Source organism: Triticum aestivum, chromosome 4A (assembly GCF_018294505.1).
Source record: "Triticum aestivum cultivar Chinese Spring chromosome 4A, IWGSC CS RefSeq v2.1, whole genome shotgun sequence".
Taxonomy (NCBI): domain Eukaryota; kingdom Viridiplantae; phylum Streptophyta; class Magnoliopsida; order Poales; family Poaceae; genus Triticum; species Triticum aestivum.
In genome coordinates, this window is record NC_057803.1 from 602,583,165 (window position 1) to 602,605,753 (window position 22,589).

The following is a 22,589-nucleotide window of genomic DNA, read 5'->3' on the forward strand; positions in this document are numbered from 1 at the left end:
ACCATGAAAACCAAGTCAAACCACTATAATTTTTTTAGCAAGCAACATACACTCAAGAACCACATGGCTGCAGCAGGCGCATGCTATCACTGTGCAGATCGAACATATATTTTTCAGGCTAGGGCACACCACGTGCACCACCAAATCATAGTTGGTCGCATGCCTTGTGAATCTTACGTGTGCAAGTCTCATGCTTGAATCCTTGGTGAGAGAGATTGGAGGAGGAGCAGGGAGGAAGAGAAGAAAGTTGGGGGAGGAGAAAAGGAGAGGAGAAGAGCTCACCTTTTCGAAGCTACGAACTGCGATGACAATGCTCGAAGAATGACAACATGCGAGGGGTGCGCAAGATCCTTCAATCCTCTCCATCTTCCCCTGCCGCTGCAAGGATGGTGGAAGGTGAGCGGGCGAGCTCCCAGGAACAGACGGGAGGCGGCGGGGCGGAGGAGAGTGGGGATTTTTTTACTGTGTACGTGTGGAGGCTAGGGTTTTTACTCATCCACATAATCCAATTGCACCCAAACCAGGGAAAAACCCATCTCGTTTACTCGACCCCACACGACCTAACAGTTAACGAGACCCATCTATCATCGACTCTGGTTGAAATCATAGATGTGCAACACAATTGGACGGACGAGCTAACGCCATCCAATCAAAACGTATGACATTTACCACATCGTTCGGCCTAGCATGGTAGACCAGCATCCTTTCCAAGTTAGATGAGTAATGCAGATATAGAAGATAATGGAAGCATTACCCAAACTAAGAGATACTATCTTTGTCCTCGTTTATTGGTCTCTTTTGTAATTTGCGCCAATTTTTGACCAAATATTTAATTAATAAAATGTTAATGCATGGTTCGACAACTGCTTTAAGAAATTAGCATGATTGTGAAGGGGGCACTGCTTTCCTTTAACCATTTAGTTAACATATCCAGTGGCACTTTATGTATCTCATCTCATGGGCAGACACGCATAGATAGAATGTCTTAGGAGTTGGACCGAAGAAAAGAAAGATGCCCACTCCAATCTATCATCAATATTTTAATTTGAATGCCCTGGCCCAAGCAAACAAAATCAAAAGGGATTCATTGTCTCTCTCTTCAACCCAATCAATGCTCACACAATGCAGCTTGCCCCAAGAAAAGGATCAATTATCATGTGCTCGTTTCTTTCATAAACTCTTGCCTCTGCTGTTAATTCAGTTGGAATTGCGTGCTACGAAATTCATCATCTGCAGCAGGAGGTGACTTTTTAAAGGGTCTGGGAACGAGCATATTTAGTGGGGATCAACATCTGCTCTCTTTTCTCAGTGTCACAGGTACACATCTGTTCTGAATATGTCCCCTTGAAACTTCAGTCACATCCTTCAAGCAGTTAATGTTCGTTCATAGACAGATTGGGCTATTACAGTTTCAGCAATTCAGAAACCCAACTATTTCGTTCTGCTGTTAGTGTTTGCAAAGGGCTCTCTAAAATTTCTGCAAACCGCTTCATGTTCTGCATCACCAACAAATGAAATAAAGTGGTTCGGCACCTCACTACTTTAAGCAATAAGCACCTCACAACGATTTATTAGTATATTCGTCAAGCATGGCAAGTGGCAGTTAGTTTACATGTTCAGATGCGCACCGGCCAGTGCACACACATTCTAGAATGTCTCTGGACTGAAGAAAAGAAAGATGCCCACTCCATCCATTATGCTTTTTGAAAAGCGTGGCTTGTTGCAACTTTGGTTCCATCATCAGCATCCTAATTTCGATGCCCAGGCAAAGCAAAGCAGAAAGGCCTCCTTGTCTCTTGTTTTGAGCCCAATGCTCACACAGCAATCAAAGGCCTGCCTAATCTGATTCTAACCCCACAGAGAATTCACAAGCACAGCACAGGAGCAATATTCCCATCGCCATCGCCATGAGCGTGATTGCGGCTGCTGTGGGGAAGCAGGTCCTCGACAAGCTGGGCGGCAAGCTTGGCGGCGAGCTGGGCAGCTACGTCGTGTCAGAGGTCACTCTGCAGTGGAGGTACAAAGACGACGTGTTGAAGTTGGGGGAGAAGATGAAAGATGTGGAGGCCGTGCTGGGTGATGCCGACGAGAGGTCGCGTCGAGGAGGACGAGAAGACGGAAGAGTGTACGAGCGGTGGCTTACCAAGTTTAAGCGTGTGGCCTATGATGTGGAGGACGTGCTGGATGAGTTGGAAGCCAACGAGCTCATCAAGAAGAGCCAACCCAAGGTAACTCTACTTTCCCTCTCCTCGTCGCTGGCCGTACGCCCCTCTTGCGGCTTCCGTATTGTAGGTTTGTCTCGCTGTTAGGGCTGCACCATGGAATTATCCAACGACCAACAGCGAGCGAGTCGTCTCAACGAACGGCTGAGATGTCAATCCCTCCACAGCGGTGGCCAGCAAGCACGGGGCAACACAGTATCGGTTTCAGGAGAAGAAGCCATCTTTCGGCATTCGTCTCGGCGGTGAGCTGCGGTCTGTGCAGAGGCCTCCAGAGACTACTCAGTATTTTCCTGCTAATTTAATGGGATATCTGAGATGTTTATTCTTCTTCATCTAATCTAAAAAGATAGGGATCCATTCTGCGTTCCTTTTTTTTGTGTGAATAAATCCATTCTGCGTTTATTGTGGTTGGAGCAAATGTCTTTGTGTAAATCAGGGGGCGAAGGGATTGGTTAGGAGCGAGTCCGTAAGTTAATTTGCCTGTGTGCTGCCCGTAAGTGTAGCTTTTTTGATCTGATTATGCCATAGCCCATCTTTACATATCCCTTCTTTTGTAACCAACATGCGTCCTTCTCAATCAGCCAGGCAGATGAGAATCCGAAAAAAGATGTGCTTAGAGACTGAAGTTATTAACTTAAACTCTTTTATCTTTGCAGGTCAGCTTATGGTTTTCCAGAAACAATCAACTCCTGCAGCGAATGACCATGCCCCACAAGATGAAGAAGGTGATGGAAAAAATAGACGCAATTGAAAAGGAGGGCAGAACGAGGCTCAGTCTTGTGCCGCAGGAAGCAAGGGGAGAAGGGAGCAGAAACAATGAAACACTTGCAGCCAACTGGAATGTTGCTGGCATGAAAACTGGAATGGTGGGCAGGGGTATCGACAAGGAGAAGATAATCAGCCTGCTACTCACAAGTGAAGAAGCTAACCAGGATATCTCCATCATTCCAGTTGTCGGCCTTGGTGGCATAGGCAAGACAACATTGGCTGAATCAGTTCTTGCAGACAAGAGGGTCAGTGTCTTTGACATCTCAATATGGGTTAATGTGTCCATGCAGTTTGATTTGCACAAAATTGGGAGTGTCATCCTGAAAAGAATGATGGATGACACTATCAACCTTGACAACTGTGATTTGCAGTTTCATCGTCTGAAAAAAGAACTTGCTACTAGAAGATACTTGATTGTTCTGGATAATCTCTGGGAAGAAGATGGAAATAATCTTGAAAGGCTCAAGGAGATGTTACAGCATGGCCGAAAGGGCAGCCGTGTTATAGTAACCACCCGAAACCTACGCGTAGTGCAACAATTACGCACTGGTTTTCTTGCAAATGAGAGGAAAATTTGCCCAGTTCCAGAGTCTGAAATAATAGAGTTGGATGTTTTAGAACCTGGTGACTGTTGGGAATTAATGAAGCAAAGGGCATTTGGGCCTGATGATGACCATACTGGCTTGGAAGAAATTGGAAAGCAGATTGCAGCCAAGTGTGGAGGATTACCGCTCGTGGCAAATGCTCTTGGGCAAGTAATGTCAGAGCTAAGGACCGTGGGGGCATGGGAACATATAAGGGACACCAAGGTTGTTTTGGATTTTCAAGAAGAACATCAGCAGGAAACATTAGAGAGTCTAATGCTGAGCTATTACTGCATGAAGAAAGAATTCAGAATGTGTTTCACGTACTTGGCAGCCTTCTCCAAGGGCTTTGTCATGGACAGCAATCGTCTAATCCGGCAATGGAATGCACTTGGATACATTAATTCAAGGCACGATGGTCAAAGGTGCATCAACTACCTTTTGGGGATGTCCTTTCTTCGGATTCCAGGATCCGCTTTGGTTAGTACCTATAGACACCATTTCTCTTGTACCGTTGTATAGCTGGTTCATTTTTACCATTATGTTTTTTTACTCTATTTATAGACAAGAACACGCTTTCATAAATTGTACTCTGGTATGGTTTAGATTAGTCCCTACACTTTGACTTTTCATTTATGTTAATGATTTCATATATCCATCTCCAAATTTTTCATTTATTATTAGCATTGATAACTTCATTTTTATACTTTACTAGGTCATTTATTTTGACTACGTTGGGTTTATATATTTTTAATTTTAGATTCTTCCTTGTCCTTTTATATTTTTTTAGTTTTACATTCTTTCTTATCCTTCGATTCCTGGATTTAATGTCTCGATTGTGTGCCACAAAATTAGAACATATATATGATGGTGATTCAATCCTAGTTAGAGTCCACCAAATTATGTGGATGGTACTATTCTTTTCTAGTGAGAATTTGTGGCATTACTTTGGCAACCCGCCACTTTTTTTGCAATGGAAGATACATCCCCCCTACATGTATATTAATTTAATAAGTTTAGCAATAAGGCTTTCGAACGATATCTTAACTTAGTGGAGTATCAAACTACAAGATGTCATTTGCTAGAGCTACCAGGTTAACATTACAACACAATAGTTTTGCGGGAACAAACCTGGATCGATATAAAAGTTCACAAGCTGGTTATAGAAACAAAGAAATTACAGTGCAAGCGCACTAGGTGGTGTGTGTGAGCGTGACCATGAGCACTAATCCTTACACTCTGCCCATGGCCCTCCGGTAGTCTAGAATCTTCTGGGTTGTCCTCTAGGCAGCCCACATCATTATTGTGATTCCATGGACCATGACTACAGTGATCTTGGGAATGGCGACAAACTCATAAAATTTAATTGACTTCAAACTAACAGTGAGAAACCCGACCAGGTATTGTCGTGTATTCCCCGCCCCCGCCCACTACTCGTCCCTATCCCCACTCACAGGGCAAGCTTTTCCTCGTCCGCGATACCCGCAGAGGATTCCTGCCCTTTCTGAGTTGTTGATGCAACAACATTGTACGACGGTGGTTGCGTGGTCACTGGATGACAGGAGAGATTGGGAAGGCGCCACGACACAGGGATAGGTAGCTTAGGGAGGTGTTGTGACCAATGACTACTAGTACCAACCAGAGGCGAGGTCGGGACAGTGCCAGCGTTCTAGTGTGCACGGCCCGGAGGAGCGGGGCAGCGAGCGACCATGGGGAATAGCCGAATAGGAGAGATATAGGGCGGGCCAGTAGGATCGGGCTAGCAAACGGCTGCTGGTGAAGTGGCAATTGGCGGCGGCGACGGGTCATGTGGTCAATATGGGGAAGAGAGAGGGTGGCACCGGGCAGCTATGCGGGGATGATGGACTAAGGGAGGCTAGGCTTCGGGAGAGGGATTTAGGTTTAGTCCCTTAGGGCTGCAAAGGTGGTCACACATGCCAGGCCCCTCCCGGCGATGGTATTGAGAGAGACAGTTGACAGGAATAAATGACGAGAGATGATTCATATTCCTTTATGTGGTTCACGTGAATCTGGCTCAGATAAGACATAACCATGGGCCAAGTGCATATGGTAGCACTATTCAAAATTATTGTATTTCTTCCTTCCCTATTTACACGGTGTCCACATATTTCAAGGTTTAACTTTGACCTTCAATTTGGTCGATAAAAACATGAGTTATATGTCACAAAAATTATCATTCAATTCATACTCCAAATGTTTCCAGTGGTACAATTTTTATGACATGTGACTCACATATTATTTTTCAAATTGATGGTCAATTTTCAATCATGAAATGCAAGGTCGCCATGTAAATTGGGACGAAGGGAGCATTCCACTCTGTCAGACCCCAAGCCATGAGTGTCATCTCCTGAAGAACATACCACAGTAGCCCTAGCTAAGATTAATGTTTGCCTTCCGTTTCCTCCTGAGCAGTGTGAATGTGAGCGCTCCCCCCCCCCCCCCGACCAACTTTGGGACAGGGGCCACCACCGATGTGGAGGAACTGGCAGCGGCTAGAGTTCAGCACTCCAGTGCCACCCAGGGAGCGGCATAGGAGCGATTCCTTTAATAATCACTCATATTCATAATTTCTAGTTAGTAAGCAAGCTATGTATAGTTTCAAATTAGTTGAAACTTATTGAACTTGTTAGTAAACAAGTCAATCTTGACATCCAAAGAAATTCAAACAATTTACAAAAACATATCTACAAAGATATGTATGTACTACCATTCCTTGTATGCAACATATGCTCTACTTGCTCTGTTAGTTAGCCTTCCTTGTATGCAACATATGCTCTACTTGCTCTGTTAGTTAGCCAAACTTCATATTTTTATATGAAAATCCATAGTTTGTAGTTAAAATTTTGTGTAGGAAAGTTCTTGGTAAAAGGCTCCACAGAGTTTCAGGAAGTTTCAATTTTATGTTCTTACTTTGCTATATTGTCGCTGTTTTATGTTTCTCCTTACGATAATATATTGATAGTAGTTACCTCTGCAGGTTAGTCCAAGTGCATTGCATTTCAAAACTCCTCCAGAACTCGTCATGCATGATTTGGTGCATGATCTTGTGTCAAGAATTGTTGTTGATGACTTCATTAATCTCGATGCTACCAAAAGCACAAGCTGGAACACACCTCATTACTACCGGCATGCACAGTTAACCAACTTGAAGAATGATCCTAAGGTTTTCAAATATATTCCAGGCAAACTTAGATCCCTCCATTTTAGGGATTTTGGGGGAATGCAACTCCCGAAAAAGGCATTTTCTCTGTGCAAGTACATACGTGTCTTGGACCTAAGTGGACATTCAGCTAAAGGCCAATCAGCTCCAAGTAGCGTGGTGCTGCCATCTTCCATTAGTCAATTGAAGCTAATTCGGTATCTTGATGCCACAGGCTTGCCAATAGCATCACTTCCTAAGAATTTTCATACACTACAAAACATGGAAACTCTTATTCTATCAAATTCCTTGCTTGAAACCTTACCTGACATTATTTGTCGCCTCGGCAAACTTTGCTATTTGGACCTATCTGGCAATAACAGGCTCAGTAAGCTGCCAGCATCACTAGGGGAGCTCTCTCAACTCTTTTTTCTCAATCTATCCGGGTGTTTTATACTCCAAGAGTTGCCTGAATCAATCTGTGAGCTTACATGCTTACAACACCTAAACATGTCAGATTGTTGTGCTCTTCAAAAGCTCCCTGATAAATTTGGTAGCCTTCCTAAACTCTCCTTCTTAAACTTGTCAAGTTGTTCAAAGCTCACCAAACTACCTGACAATATAAGCCTTCCGTGTTTAGAGCATCTGAACCTATTGAGTTGCCATGAGCTAGAAAACCTGCCAATTGATTTTGGCCACCTTCAGAAACTTGAGTTCTTGAACCTCTCTGGTTGCTACAAGGTTTTAATGCTGCCAGGGTCATTTTGCCAACTTAATCATTTGAAGTACCTAGATCTTTCAGATTGTCATAACCTTGAAAAACTCCCTGACTGTTTTGGTGACCTCGTCGAGCTTCAGTATTTGAACCTAACAAGTTGTCCTAAACTCCGAGGATTGCCTGAGTCAGTATGCAAATTGTTTAAGCTGAGGTGTCTCTATTTGTCGTACTGTCTGAGGCTCAGTGAGCTCCCCTCCTCATTTGGTGACCTTAAGCTTCAAATACTGCACATGAATGGCCTTCTATATATGTATGACTGCCCTGATAGCATTGGTGACATGACCAGTCTCACTCAGTTTGTGATTGATACTGCAACTTCTAAGCTGCTTGAGAAGATTCCAGCCATTCAAAAGCGTCTAAATCTCGTGGGCACAGTAAGGCATGACATACATGAGATAGAGAGCAGAGGATGCAGCAGTATAGTGGACCTTGTGGGATTGACTTGTTCAGAGCTGATACTTGCAGGGCTTCAAAATGTCAGGCATCCAGAAGATGCAGACAGAGTCAGACTGCGTGATAAATCAGATATTCGATTGCTTAAACTTCTCTGGGAAAACCAAGAAGGTAAATCAGTGCTGGACAGGCTAGTACCTCCTCGGACTCTTGAACACTTTCAGCTACTCGGGTATAGCAGCAAGGATTTCCCTAACTGGATGTTTCACATCTCGTCCTATCTCCCCTTTCTCAGCGAACTAACTCTTAATGGTTTGGAAGCATGTGATTCTCTTCCTCCATTCGGGGCACTGCCAAATTTAAGAATGTTGTGTCTGAAAAACATTCCCAATATTAAGAAAATCGGTAAGGAATTCTATGGAGAGGGCAGACCTTGTATGAAACTAAGAGTACTGACGCTGAAGTTGATGAAGAATTTGGTGGAATGGTGGACAACAGAGACAGGTGAAGAAAACAAAGAGTTCTTAATCCCCAATTTGCATTTTTTGTTTGTAGTGGACTGTCCAAAGTTGAAGTTCCTACCATATCCCCCAAGAAGTATGAATTGGGGTTTGAGCAACAGCGACGCAGTTTTGCCAGAACGAGGATTTGGAAACCTCTCCTCTTATATTCATCCTTCTGAGATCGTTCTGAAGAGCTGTAGTTTCTCTCAAGACAGGTGGGATAGTTTTCAACACTTTACCACCCTGGAGAATTTTTATGTATACTCCATCAGTGGCTTGAGGACTTTGCCAGAGGTCATGCGGTGCTTCACTTCTCTCACTGGACTATGGTTGGTGTCGTTGAATGACCTGGAGACACTCCCGGTATGGTTGGGTCAGCTCAGTTCTCTAGAACTCTTTCACATCCACAATTGCCCTAAGCTGACATCTCTGCCCGAAAGCATGAAGAATCTCACCGCTCTTAGAAAACTGAGGTTGCTACAGTGCAAAGGCCGGGAGATATTACCGGAATGGTTGGGACAGTTGACTTCTCTAGAAGAACTTTTCATCAGAGATTGTCCCAGCCTGACATGTTTGCCTGAAAGCATACAGAATCTCTCTGCTTTGAAGCTACTGAGAATTGTTCGATGTCCGAGTCTAATTGCGAGGTGCCAAGGGGAGGATGCCCACAAGATTTGTCACATCCCCAAAGTCGAATTCAACTGAGCTGTTTGTACAAAATTGTTGGTCTCTTATGCAGAACTGGGGAACCCTTGGCCAAGTGAGAGGAACTGGGATATTACAGCTGGGTAATTCCATCTCGACGCCGGACGCCCTCTGCCCTTTGGAGGTGGAGGTGGGCACCGACGACCCCGGCTTCCTCAGCATCTTCTCTGAGGCCATTGTTACCGCCCACCTCTCCATTTTTGCTCCCGGTGTTCTATCCCTGCTGCAGAGAAGGTATGCAGCCTGGGGCCTTCTTTTTCAAGTGTTACATTAGAACATTTGTTTCTTTCGGTACAGTTCAAGGGCAGAAGCATATATACTGCAGTTGTTATCTTTATAAGATGCAGTATTAGTTGTAGCTAATCTTGTCAACTTTTAGAAATTGAACTTGCATCAAACAACTATGCGTCACTGGAATGCAACTTCTTATTGGTTTTCTTCTCTTTAGGTAAGTCAATTTTCATCGTGCTATAACATCCAGCTGACATCCACATGACTATTATTTGTCAATCATGCGCGCAGGCTTACATCGCTGTTCCGGGTTGCTGAACCTTGCAAAAATGAGGCAGAGCTTAAGGAAGTGGGCAATTCCAAGGAGCAGTTTCTTTGAGACCAAGTTCTCGCTGGGATTCTCAAGGAGCGTATTTTGATGACGGAGGAGCTCTCCAGTAGCTGACTGACTAATGTTGTACTACTTCTACTGTTACCGTTGTGAGTTAGAAAGGAATTGAACGTGACTCCAGGGCCTCGAGGAGAGGAACCATGTAAGATTACTAATTTCAACAGAGCGACTTTTTTTGTGGCAATGCTTCATTCATTCATGTATGCAATTTATCTATCGTGTTACTACTTTTACTTCTATACTTGCTAATGTGGTTACTCTCTCCAGATAGCATACATCTTGGGCCTGCCTGCGCAAATCACTAGGTACCGAGTGTGCCTGGTCAGTTGCTTCAGGACATGATCAATGTGCCCAGTGAATGGAAAGACAACACAAGTTACTCTCCAACGGCCGTCCCTTGTTGTCTATTTTTGCCATGCTGGATTGTGAGCAGATGGCCATTTAATTATAAGGTTGTGTATATAGTCGTTTATAAGGTTTTGTATAGTCGTTTATAAGGTTCTCAATGGCTCATTTAGAATCAATCCCAGTGCATGCGTGCTGATCATGCTGCTGCCATGGCATGGCATGTTTCTGTTGTTATCGATCCATTACTGGCTGCAACTTCCATATATACAAATGAAGATGATGATTTAGATTCTGTCTTCCGATTTTCTTGAGAGAGCCCTTCCCTTGTTTCCTGGAGTATTTTCTTTTGATGCTTATAAATGGTGGCGGCAGTAATGCGTTCCTAGGTACAAACGTAGAAGTCATTGTTTTTGGTTAAATCCTCCTTTTGTTATTTATTTATTGATGTATTTGGGCCAACTAGGTTAGTTTACCTGCTTTTCTTCCTGTATTTGAGCCAACAAAACAATGGAATTGTATTTCCCCAACATACGGTGCACTTCTGTTTTTACCATCTTGTATGCTTATTCTCTCAGATGGTAGTGCTTTTTATGGAATAATATTGGAACTGCTTGAGCCTTATGTCGTATTCCATTAGGTGTTAGTTTCTTTTTTGGTCCGAGATAAATCCCTGTGTATTCTTGTATGATTACTTGTTTTTGACAAAAAATATTGCAACCTGGTTGATACATTCCTTACGTTACAGCTGGTTTCCTGTGATTTCTTCAGAATGATTGGTTTTCCACTGTATTATTTGCAACCTGGTTTTTGTCTGATTTTCTTTTTTCTTTCTATTTTTTATCTTTATCTTTGTTTCTAGGTTTTCCACTGTATTATTTGGAACCTGGTTTTTGTATAATTTTCCTTTTATTTTTTATCTTTATCTTTATCCTTGTTTCCTGTTTTTCTAGTTTTTTCTTGATTCTTTTTCTTGTTTATCTCTTTTTTCCCTATTATTATTTTCTTTTACTCCTTATGATTTCATTTATTTGTATCTTTTATTCTTTCCCTTTTTTGTTTTATTTTTTTGTTTTACTTTGCATTATTTTTTAAATGAAATGTAAAATAAATTTAAATGTAGTGATTTTTCTTCATAAATATGTACTTTTCCCAAACACACATCAAACATTTTCCAAATACATGTTGAACATTTTACAAATACATGTTCTTCATTTTTAGATACACCATGAACTTTTTCCAAATAATGTTGATTTTTTTTCAGTACATGATGACGTGGTGAACATTTTTTAAAATCATATTGAATTTATTTTAATACACGATGAATATTTTTTATACATGCAAATACTTTAAAAAATACATGAACATTTCCAAAATGTGAGAACACTTTTTATAAGTACATGAATATTTTAGTTTTCAATGCATATGCACTTTTTATTGTTAAATAATATGTTAGTTTTTGAGGCTAAATACTCTCCACTATATTGATTAATATAGAGTTCTTTTTTGAAAAGAGGCGCTTTATTACTTAACAGGTTAAAGCATTACATCTGGTCTCAGCATAACTAAGATGCAGAGAGCCAAACAATGTCCTCCGACACAAAAGAAAAGTAAAACGGCAAAATACAAACAAACATGTACAGTCCCCGCCCATGTTGGGTAAAAGTATCCCTCGCCGTAGCCTTCAATCGTGTAAACACCTCTGTAAACAGGTCTAGATTATCCAAGCGTTGTATAGAGGACCTACATAAGAGAAGTAGTTTTATCGTTAAAACCTTATTCATTTTTACATAGCCAAAGCGACCAAATAACGGCATGCGCTCCCACCCTGAGAAGAGTTCTAAACCTATGATAAATCACATGTAACTAGTTGCTCAGTATATTAGCGACACTACAAGGAGGATATAAGCGACTAGCTACCTGGATGACTGACCATATAGAACGAGCCAATTTACATTGGACAAATGTTTTATTGTCTCATCACGCGGGACACATTAATACTCCCATGCCAATTCATCTTACTACGCGGGACACATTAATTCCGCGACGAAGATACCATGCAAATATTTTATTCTTAAGAGGTATCTTCATCTTCCAGATTTTCTTGTTATTATCACACTAGTAGAAAAATGGGCTTTCATTCGGGCCTGGCCAGCCCATTAGTCCCGGTTCTTATACGAACCGGGACCAATGGGTGCATTCGTCTCGGTTCGTGAGCCCAGGAGGCCGCCCGGGGCCTCGCGGGCTTTGGTCCCGGTTCGTCTGGACCCATTTGTCCCGGTTCTAAGAACGAACCGGGACCAATGGGCCTCACTCCTGGCCCATAACCATTGGTCCCGGTTCCAGCCACGAACCGGGACAAATGATTTGCCTATATATAGCCCATCGCCAGCGAGCAGAGCACTCCACCGTGCTCTGTTTTTTGCTGGCCGGCGAGGGGAGGGCATTTGGGTGCTCTAGCTCACCTCCTATGCACATGAGGTGTTCGATGAAATGTCCGAGCCACACTAGTTAATATTTCTTCTCTTGAAACTCGACCTCGGAGCTCCATTTTCCTCGAGATTTTTCTAGGTTTAGCGGTCCGTCACGCCCCTTCCCCATCTTCACCGCCGTCGATCGCCCGCGCCGATCTCATCGCCGGCACCACCGTGGTGAGCCTCTTGTTCTTATCTTCTTTCTGAAAGAAAAAAAATTCTTACTTGAGATGGATACTTGTCTAATTTTCTTACTTTTATTATTCCTTGTTATTATATAGTGCGATGGTTCTGGCATCCGCCCCTGTCGGCCCTCGTCCTGTCTATGATTCGGATGTGGTATATATTATCTTTTTATAACTATTTGGTTCATTTATTGTTTATGACAATTATGCCGACCAACGTGACATAGATTTTTTTTATGTAGGAGGTGGTTGAACCGGAAATTCCACCCGACCCTATTGCTGAGAGGTTAAATTTAGTCGAAGAAGAAAACAATTACTTGAAGGAAAAAATTAAAAAAATTGAGGAGGAGCAGATGATATTGGAGTTGCATGTTGCGGATGTCGTCGATGATCACAAGATCAAGATGGATGCAATGCGATTGAAGATTAGAAAGATTAGAAAATATGCCATTCATACCGAGGCTTGGTATCATTATGACGTTGGATCAATTGTTACCTTAGTTGTGATTATGATCGCATTTGTTGTTGCATTGAAAGGTTTTACATAGTTTCAATATATGGTTTAACTAGATGCTCTGGAGAGCTATATGTTGTTCAATTTGAACTATGTATGTACTTTGGTTTTAATGTGATGATGAACTACTATTAATTTGGTCACTTATCACTATCCAGCTGAAAATAATCAGTAAATGCATGAAAAATAACAAATGAAGTCAGAAAGGGTTGAAAATTGATGATGTGGCTTTGAATTGTGCATTTTAAGCACAAAAAAACTATGAAGTTCAAATAAGTTCAGAAAAATGAAATCCCATTGTAATAGACGAGTTTCCGTATGAAACCCTGATACTTCCAAAGAGATTGTCCGTTTTGTACACGAAGTGCATCCAGTTTTTGCCGTAAGCCTCTCTACTTTCTTGCACATGCTATGTGGGTGAAATGATGATACCATGCCAACTTTCAACCTTTTCAGAATTTATTTGTAGTGCTTTTCAATTTGAGGGTCTTATAGCTCAAATAATCAGTAAATGCATGAAAAATGGTGCATGAAAAATAACAATTAAAATAAATAAGTAATTAGAAATAAATTAATATAAACTTTAATAAAATATATAAGTAGAAACAAAATAAATAAACTTTAATAACATTTATGAAATTAAAATTAACAAATTATTTTCTATTCAAAACATTATAAGCAACCTCTAGTATTATTGAAACTAAAATTATATAAAATTGATGAAACTAAAATTATCAAAGTATTTTCTGTTCAAAATCATGAAAAGCAAAAAGAATTTTCGTAAGGAATTTTTTTTAGAAACTTTAATAGCAAAAAGAATTATCATAAAATAAAATAAATAAGCAATTAGAAACAAAATAAAATAAAATAAAATAAAATAAATAAGTTTTTTGTTATAAGTAGAAACAAAACAAAATAAATAAAGCAAAAAAGAAAACAAAAAAACAGTCAAAAAATAAAAAATATGCCACCTACTAGGCCGCCACGGCCTGAATACGACTAGAAACCCATTGATGGGCTAGGATTCATGCCCGCAGAAGGCCCAGTAGGCCCATCAGGCATAGAAGTGACATTTAGGCCCGTAAGCCTGCAATGGAGAGGAGCTCGAGAGGGGTGCGGCAGTGGGGCTTATAAACCACTGCGCGCCCCTCTCAACTAGCGAGGTGGGACTAAACTTTCGACGCGGGCGCAGCAGCACAGGACCTCTGGTCCCGGCTGGTAGCACCAACCGGGACTAAAGGGGTGCATTGGTACCGGTTCGTGGCACCAACCGATACCAATGCCCCCCTTTAGTCCTGGTTGGTGCCACCAACCGGGACCAAAGGCTGCCGCTTCCCGCCCTTTGGCCTGCCGAAAACTGACCTTTGGTCACGGTTGGTGGCACCGACCGGGACTAAAGGGGGGCATTGGTACCGGTTGGTGCCACGAACCGGGACCAATGCTCTTGGTATATAAGCAGGACTTGTGGAAATTTCACTTCTCATCTCGCAGTTGCCGCCCCGACGACATCGACGCCGCCAAACCCTTGAAGCATTGTTGAGGCCACCCCAAACCCTTGAAGCATTGTCGAGGCCACCCCAAACCCTAGAGAAGCGTCGAGGCCATGCCACTAATATGATTCCTTATCGTGTTTAGCTAGCTAGTTCAACATTTGCCACTAATATATCCATCTGTCATGTTTGAATAATAATTGCCATGTTGTAAATATTTGCAGAAATTATGGATCCGCACCCCCGAGACGAAGCAAAAGAAGCGGTGTTGGGGGAGATAATCGCACACGGAAGTGATGCCGTCTTGTCGTTTCTCAACGACACATCCACCGATGGTCTTGAAAGACAGGATGAAGAAGCAGGCTATGACGATGATCAAACAATGGAGGACGAAGGACACCGTGATGGCGGCTCCGGTGACCGAATTGAGGGGGAAGGACAGGATGAAGAAGAAGGCTCCGGTGACCGAACGGAGTCCGGCCAGGTATATATATTAATTAATTAAGCATGTGCTGACTATAGCTAATTGATGCATCAATTATTTTTGGTATGTACACATATTAACTCTCTTCTTTTTCTTCTTTTCTAGCCCTCCGGATCAAGTAACACTTCGGTAACGAGACGAGGCCCGAAGAGAAAGTTGCGCGCGGATGAAAGGTACACGATCATCGAAATTGATCGCGCTGGCCAACCGATTGAACCCCTCCGGACCAAGCAAAAATTTAATGCTCAGTGCGGGGTTCTAGTGAGGGACATGATCCCAATCAGCATCGAGCAATGGTTGAAGCCTAAGGACAAAGACTCTCAGGTGTCTTATGTCAGCGATAGGCAGAAAGCTGATCTTTGGACTGCCTGCAGGAAAATTTCACCTTCTCGCCAGAGGAGGATCCGGAGAATCCAGTTAAAAAGCCAATGATCAAGGCTTATGCTCTTAAGAAGATGGCTGAGCTATTCCGGAGGTGGAAGAATGAGCTGAAATCATCGTTAGTCGACCAAGACAAGACTCCTGAATTCATCGGCCGATTTGAGAAGATCAAAGATCAGTGGCCCGAATTTGTCACCAAAAAGAAATCTCAGAGAGCAGCGAAGATGTGAGCAACAAACAAGAAAAATGCTGCAAAGAAGAAGCATCACCATCGCACGGGGTCAGGTGGCTACCTGAAAGCCCGGCCGTTGTGGGACAAGACTGAGAATGACGTCATTGATAAAGGGATCGAACTAGAGACTTGACGTTGGCCAGACCGTTGCAAGACTTGGTTCTTCGGGGTTGGGGGAAAATTGGACCCTATAACAGGGAAGTGCGTTTGGACCAACGAGCAGCTGAACACACCCATCGAGAAGCTTCAGGAGTATATCGAAAAGTCGCAGCAAGGGACGTTCGTTCCAGACAGAGAGAACGATGAGCTCACAGAGGCCCTCGGGAATCCTGAGCACCCCGGACGGACACGAGGCACGCCAGGCTCCCTTTCATGGAAGGCTGGATTTCCTGACGCAGGCGGTTACAAACGCCGGGAGAGGAAGAAGAAAAAGGAGTTGACCCAACTACAGGCGCTGCACGCAAGGGTACAAGCGCTAGAGGAATGAGAGGCAGTTCGCAGCACGCGACCTGCCGAAGCTACACCCGAAGCTACCCCGCCATCTCGGCGGAGAAGCAGTGTGGCTTCCACGAAGCTGCTTCAGGAGCCTGTCTTCATGGCTCCTGCTAGCTACCCCGTAGATGCTATCACGGAGTCTCAGCATTGCCACCTTATGATGCAGTGGATGGAATTGAAAGTCAAGGCGGCTGTTGGCTCTGTTGCACCTCCTGAACCTGGCGCAACTTTTCACTGCCGGCCGATTCCAGAAGGATATGCTAGGGTGATGGTGGATGAAATCACAGAAGGATTTGAGGACCTCCAGCCACCCTATGGGTGAAGGGGAGACTCGGCTGGGTTCTTGTCTGAAGACTCCATGCCTATGGCGGAAGGAGCTCATCAACCTTCCAAACTGGATGCCTCCGCCTCCTCCTCCTCATCCGGCGAGTCAGGGCACTCCGCCTCCTCCACCGCCTCCTCCTCCGGCGAGTGATGATCAGGGCACCCAGCCTCCTTCTCCGGCGCATGGCGGCACTCCGCCTCCTTCTTCGCCTGCGCCGGCATGCCCGAGCAGCCACTAGCCTCCTCCTTCTCCGCATCGCCAGCAAGGGCGGAAGAGACCCACCGCCGCCCCGGCTGCTCCGGCGCGTCATAGTCCTTCTCCTCCGCCTCATAAGCAAGCACGAAAGAAGACAGCCGCAGCCGCTCCGTCTGCTCCGGCGTCTAGCAGTACAGCCAGAGGCAGGAGGCAATACAGATACGGTCCACCTCTCAAGCCTCTAGAGAAGTTACCATACGAGAGGACCGCAGAGGAAAACGCGAAGATCGTGCGGACCGAAGTGAAGGACTTATTTGAAGGGTTGAAAGCAAAGAGACATCCACCTCCGGAGGAGAAGGTAGATCCGGTGAAAGCAAAGCGCACTATCGATGCCCTGAGGAAACCACCAAAGTCTCCGCCAAAAACCAACTACGAGCGCATTATTGAAAAGGCATATCTCAAAGCGGAGCGGTCGGAAAATACTGTCAGTGATCAAAGGTTAAAAGAACGAGTAGCTGGGAAAAAAATAGCCCAGCTCGGCGAACAAGCAAACCAATCGTGCCCCCCGCTCAATGTGTCTAGCGACATCGTCGCTAATGCTCTAGGGATGGTGCCGGTTATAGCAATCTTGGAGATTACCTGCTCGATGATGTACATTATGATTTCTTGGAGGTGGATGAACACAGATACGAGTACGGGAAGCCTCTCGTCAAAGATGAAAAATCTCTAACAACGATGATGCGAATATTCCATAATTGGTACATGAAAACCTGCAGAGAGTCTGGGGGGACGAATACTTTGTATCTGAGAATTAAAGAGGAGCACGACCTCGTTGGAACTGATCTATTGCATGTTCCATTTGAAGAGTTCTTCCAGTTCTTCAATCAAAAGGCCCTCGATAAATTAACGGTCACTTGCTACTGTCTGTAAGTACTACTTTTGTCATTAAGTCTCTATATATAGCTCAGCTCTCTCATTGCATGCATTTATAATTATCCTCACTGTATTATGCATATTGAAGATCGTCGAGTGCAAAAGCAGAAATGTATGATATTGGGTTCATTAACACAAATCTCATAGATGAATTTCAGGTTACAAAGAACGTCGAAGAGGCCGAGGCCAACTTGCTCAAATCATTGTTAATAAATCAAAACAAAGATTTAATACTCTTTCCTTACAACTTCAAGTGAGTGTTACTGTCGTGTGCATTCGGTTTCCCTTATTACTCGAGCGAGGTTATAGTAATGTAATTGATGAGTTATGCATGCGTGCGTAGCTTCCACTATATTCTCCTGGAGATTAAGCTTGAGTGGGGACTAGTAACCGTCTTAGACTCGAGACGAAAAGATCCCGAGACCTATGCGGACATGACTAAAATGCTCAACAAGTAAGTTCAATCGATCATTATCGCACCATATCAACAACTTTTTGTTCATTTCCTGATATCTCAAGTAATAATTATTTTCTTTGTCTTGCAGGGTTTGGAAACAGTTCACCGCAGAAGCTCCGAGACTGCCGAAGGAGCTACAATATAAATATCCGAAAGTAAGTACTACTAGCTAGCTAGTTGCGCGCATCTCCCGTTGATTCTAGCTACTTTCATCAATGCCATTTATAATGCTTCATTATCAGTTTGATTGACCTCTATTTCTCGTAAAGTGCTTGTGGCAGGAACAAGGGAATGATTACTGTGGATACTACGTGTGCGAGTTCATCTACAACGCGACTTCGAAAAATAAGCGAGGCTACTCTAAAAGACAATATGAAGTGCCTAAGCAATAATATTCACAATTTCATTTTATTACACCATCATTTCTGTTGAGTTTCATTCATATATATGTATTAACCCACTTCTTCAAATTAGACGTGGCAGATGCAGAATGAACTCCTACCACAAGATCGCATGAAAGCAATTCAAGAGGAATTGGTGGGATACTTTCTTGACCACGTCATCAATAAAGCCGGAGAATACCATGTGGAAGTTGAGTTCAAATGCTAGGGGATTGTAAGAGATCTTACATATTGTATATGTATGTAGCCAGTAGCATCAGATAGATAATACGAAAACTTGTTGTTCGACCAATCTCTCGGAGAAGGAGAGGTCGATCACTTCTCTCGGTATGCAGGACGAACTTCTGTACTTAATGGTTTCCTTCATTTTCTTACTAGCTAGCGTGTCGAGGGCCTCTCTATGTATAGTACATAGCGTCGACCAAGCACGGAGATAAGAGAGGACACTTCTCTCTATTAATTAATTAGCTACCTAACACAATATATGAAACACCTTAATTAACCATACAAAACCCCCAAATCCACCCCCCTTTTAGAAAAAAAAAACAAAAACCCTAGCCCTTGAACAGCTGACGCGTGGATGCCTATTGGTCCCGGTTGGTGCCACCAACCGGGACTAAAGGGCCTCCTGCCTGGGCTCGCAGCACCGGCCACGTGGAGGCCCATCTGTCCCGGTTAGTATAAGAACCGGGACTAAAGGCCTAGGCATTAGTAACGATCCTTTACTCCCGGTTTCCCAACCAGGACAGATGGGCCTTATGAACCGGGACAAATGGCCCTTTTTCTACTAGTGTCAACTGGCACGTCAGACTGGATCAAAGCTCTATACATAGACTTCACTAAGAATTGCCCATTCCCATGTAGGTTCCAATGAAATACATCGGACTCTTGTGACAACTGTACTGTGGTTAACCGCTGGAGTAGTATGTTCCACGATTGGATCTAGGTCCAATTAAATCACTTCTGAACGTTATATTTGGCGGAAATAATTTCAAAACCTTGACGATAGTATCACCCTTGTGACGCACAATATTGTATAAAGCTGGATAATGTTCCAGGAGTGTAGCATTACCTAGACACTTATTCTTCCAGAATCTAATTTTTGAGCCATCCTTAATCAAGAAGGAACCATAGTGGAAGAAATATATCTTCGTTGCCATTAGTATCGCCCAAAAGTGAGAGTCCCCGGGCTTCCAGTATACTTTGGATACCGCCTTTGAACCCACATATTTTCTCCTTAGGAGGATTTGCCATACACCATTTTCAATAACTTGAACAACCATGTACCGAGGAGGGCCCTATTCTTAACCTCAAGGTCATGAATGCCTAACCTGTCTTGGTCCTCGGGATGGCAAAACACACTGCATGTAGCCAACCGATATTTCTTTCTCTCGCTATCTCCTTGCCAAAAAAAAATCTTGATCGGAAGTAATCCTTCTAATCATGTTCTTCCACCCAGAGATAGCAGCTTTACTTTTTATCAGTATGTAATACTCCTTTCGGTAACTAGATGAAGGAAGTCATATATAGTACCATGTCCTTCCACCCAGAGATAGCAGTTTAACTTTCCAACTACTAAATCCTTTTTGTTTCACCACAATTATGTTAGGCCTGCAAAATGGTGGTATGATTCCTTTGCTTTCCTTTTGTTGATCCCTGTGTTTAAGCCAATATAGCTGTCCACCATGTTGATTAGCTGCAGGCAGCATGATACGTTCTTCTTTGGTTTGAACGGGAAGCGCAACTCCAAGGCTGGATCGAGCTCAATATCTCTGCAGACCAGAAAAGCATGTGAACACTGTCAGTTCAACAAACTTTACTGTACTACAATATTGGTCAAAATATCGGTTGGCCGAAGTGACCTATACATTTAGTCAAGTCTCTCCTTTTTACGCTGCATGCCTAAAGAACACTTGCGAATCCACGTGAATTGCACATGGATCAACGCTTGGTCACGACGCGGGCTTAAGAGACAACCTAGGGTTCAAACGACATCGCTATTGAACTTGGTTATCGTCCCCAAACATTCCAAGTGACCGAGATGATACCTAGTTTACACAAATACTAGCAGAGACAGAGCTCATGCTTTTCTACGCAAAACCATCTAAAAAGCCAATGAGAGAGGCCACTGCCATGCCTATGGGATTGACGGAAAGCTTAGGTGTCCTGGAAATGTTGTGTGGCATCGACAAGAAAATACAAGGACTCTGGAGTTTAGTTTTCATACATCTAAGTTAGCTTGCATAAACCAGAAAAGCATGTGAAGCTTCACGGACCCTTTTTTATTCAATAAGGTTGTGCACCATTGATCAAATTTTTGATTTGCTTTATTGACTGCAATGACATAAAATCAACGAGTCTCTACTTTTGATGCTGCAGACCTAATGAACACTCCGTGGAGCACATGCATTAATGTTATACCTCACGAAGACAAGAGATGAAATCGAAATAAATTACAAATTAATATTCCTAGAATCATATACATTACTTTGGTTCGTCTGATTCAGCATTTGCTAGTGTTTGCAGGACAACAAGATGGAGCATGGTTATTTCCTCCAAAATTTCCAAGTTGTTGGATAGATCTCTTTAAATCTCTAGATGCCATCACGTGCAACTTGGTTAAAGTGATCAGTCCTACTCGTATATTTGTTAAGAAATTCATCGATTAGGTGAATGGGTTAAAGTGGTCATGCCTCAAGGTTTTAACTATGCCCTAATCACGTTCATGCACGAACCACGAAAGCATGTGTAAGCTGTCAGTTCAACACGAAAATCAACAAGTTATACTAAATGATATTGACCAGTACTATGTTAATTGGCTAGATGTACTAGTACATCAACAAAAAAATAGGACGTCGATAACTGCCACACGTGTGGTATCTTAGGCATCCGCCCACACACCGTGTGTGGCGTGAGTATGAGGCAGTCCACACGGGCTGTGTGTGGGCGGACATTAGAATTGCCCACACGTGTGGGCGCAGCTACTTCGTGCCACACGCCCAACAAATACTACTCACCTCACCTCGCGCGTGTGGCACGAAGCAAGAATGCCCACACGTCCTAGCGCAGCTACGTTAGGTACCCTCGGGATAACGATTTAGTTGCCATCCGGGATGACAGATGTAGTTATCCGGGATGGCAAGTGTAGTTGTAAAAACATGGCAACTCTATCTGTTTTGGTTAACTATAGTTGCCATGTCTAATTTATGGTAGTTGCCGCATGTAATCAAACCGTAGTTGCCGTATGTGATTAACTACTTGCCACATATGGTCAACCAGTAGTTGCCATGTGTGTTTATCTAGTTGTCACGTGTGGTCCAACCATAGTTGCCATGTATGGTTAATCACAGTTGTCATGTGTGTTTATCTGGTTGCCACGTACGCGCGACTGCAGTTGCCGTCTAGCAATGAATTATAGTTGCCATGTGTGTTTGCCTGGTTGCCACGTTCGCGTAACTGCAGTTGCCATCCACAACGTAGGAGTCGTCGTGTGGGCGAAAAGCAGTTTGCCCACACGCGCATGGACTAGATGGTGGCTGTGTGGGCAGAAACTAGTTCGTCCACACAGGCAGGCAAACAGCAAGGTGCGGGGCGTGTGGGCAAACTCTTCAACGCCCACACACCAGACCCGTCCTACGTGGCACACCAAATCCACCTTTTCGCGTGCAAATTGCACTAGACGACGATCCATGCGTGTGAGCGAGTTGGAGAAGTGCCACACGTGTGGGCGTTAGTGTTTCCGAAAAAAATAATGAAATCTCTACTTTTTATGACGCGCGGCCAAAGAATAGTCAAGTATTCACATCTCTAATTTTGATATATATGTTGTTTCTGTACCTAAATTTTAATTTCGATTAGGATAACCTAATATCTTCAGAACATCAGGATCCATCATGGTCCTTTCCCGGAAAGATTCCAAATAGCGGGATTACTTTACTTTACA

General features: G+C 43.3%; 1 protein-coding gene across 2 annotated transcripts; it reads left to right on the plus strand.

The window, feature by feature from the left end:
- The first annotated feature begins 1,794 nt into the window (after positions 1-1,794).
- On the plus strand, positions 1,795-10,375 carry LOC123087436 (putative disease resistance protein RGA1). Of its 2 annotated transcripts, XM_044509443.1 has the most exons (6): positions 1,795-2,228; positions 2,879-4,054; positions 6,573-9,347; positions 9,493-9,561; positions 9,636-9,877; positions 10,003-10,375. In XM_044509443.1, the coding sequence occupies exons 1-3, from the start codon at positions 1,908-1,910 to the stop codon at positions 9,111-9,113; spliced, it is 4,038 nt and encodes a 1,345-aa protein (XP_044365378.1). In that variant the 5' UTR covers positions 1,795-1,907; the 3' UTR covers positions 9,114-9,347; positions 9,493-9,561; positions 9,636-9,877; positions 10,003-10,375. The 2 variants fall into 2 exon arrangements, with proteins under 2 accessions (XP_044365378.1, XP_044365377.1); XM_044509442.1 differs by lacking the exon at positions 9,493-9,561 and having other exon boundaries at positions 1,796-2,228.
- The last annotated feature ends 12,214 nt before the right edge of the window (positions 10,376-22,589 follow it).

Bases quoted from the DNA above. Each gene is read 5' to 3' on its own strand.
- LOC123087436 (XM_044509443.1), top strand. From the start codon at position 1,908: ATGAGCGTGATTGCGGCTGCTGTGGGGAAGCAGGTCCTCGACAAGCTG. The intron at 2,229-2,878 runs GTAACTCTACTT...TTATCTTTGCAG, and splicing joins TCAAGAAGAGCCAACCCAAG to GTCAGCTTATGGTTTTCCAG. The intron at 4,055-6,572 runs GTTAGTACCTAT...TTACCTCTGCAG, and splicing joins GGATTCCAGGATCCGCTTTG to GTTAGTCCAAGTGCATTGCA.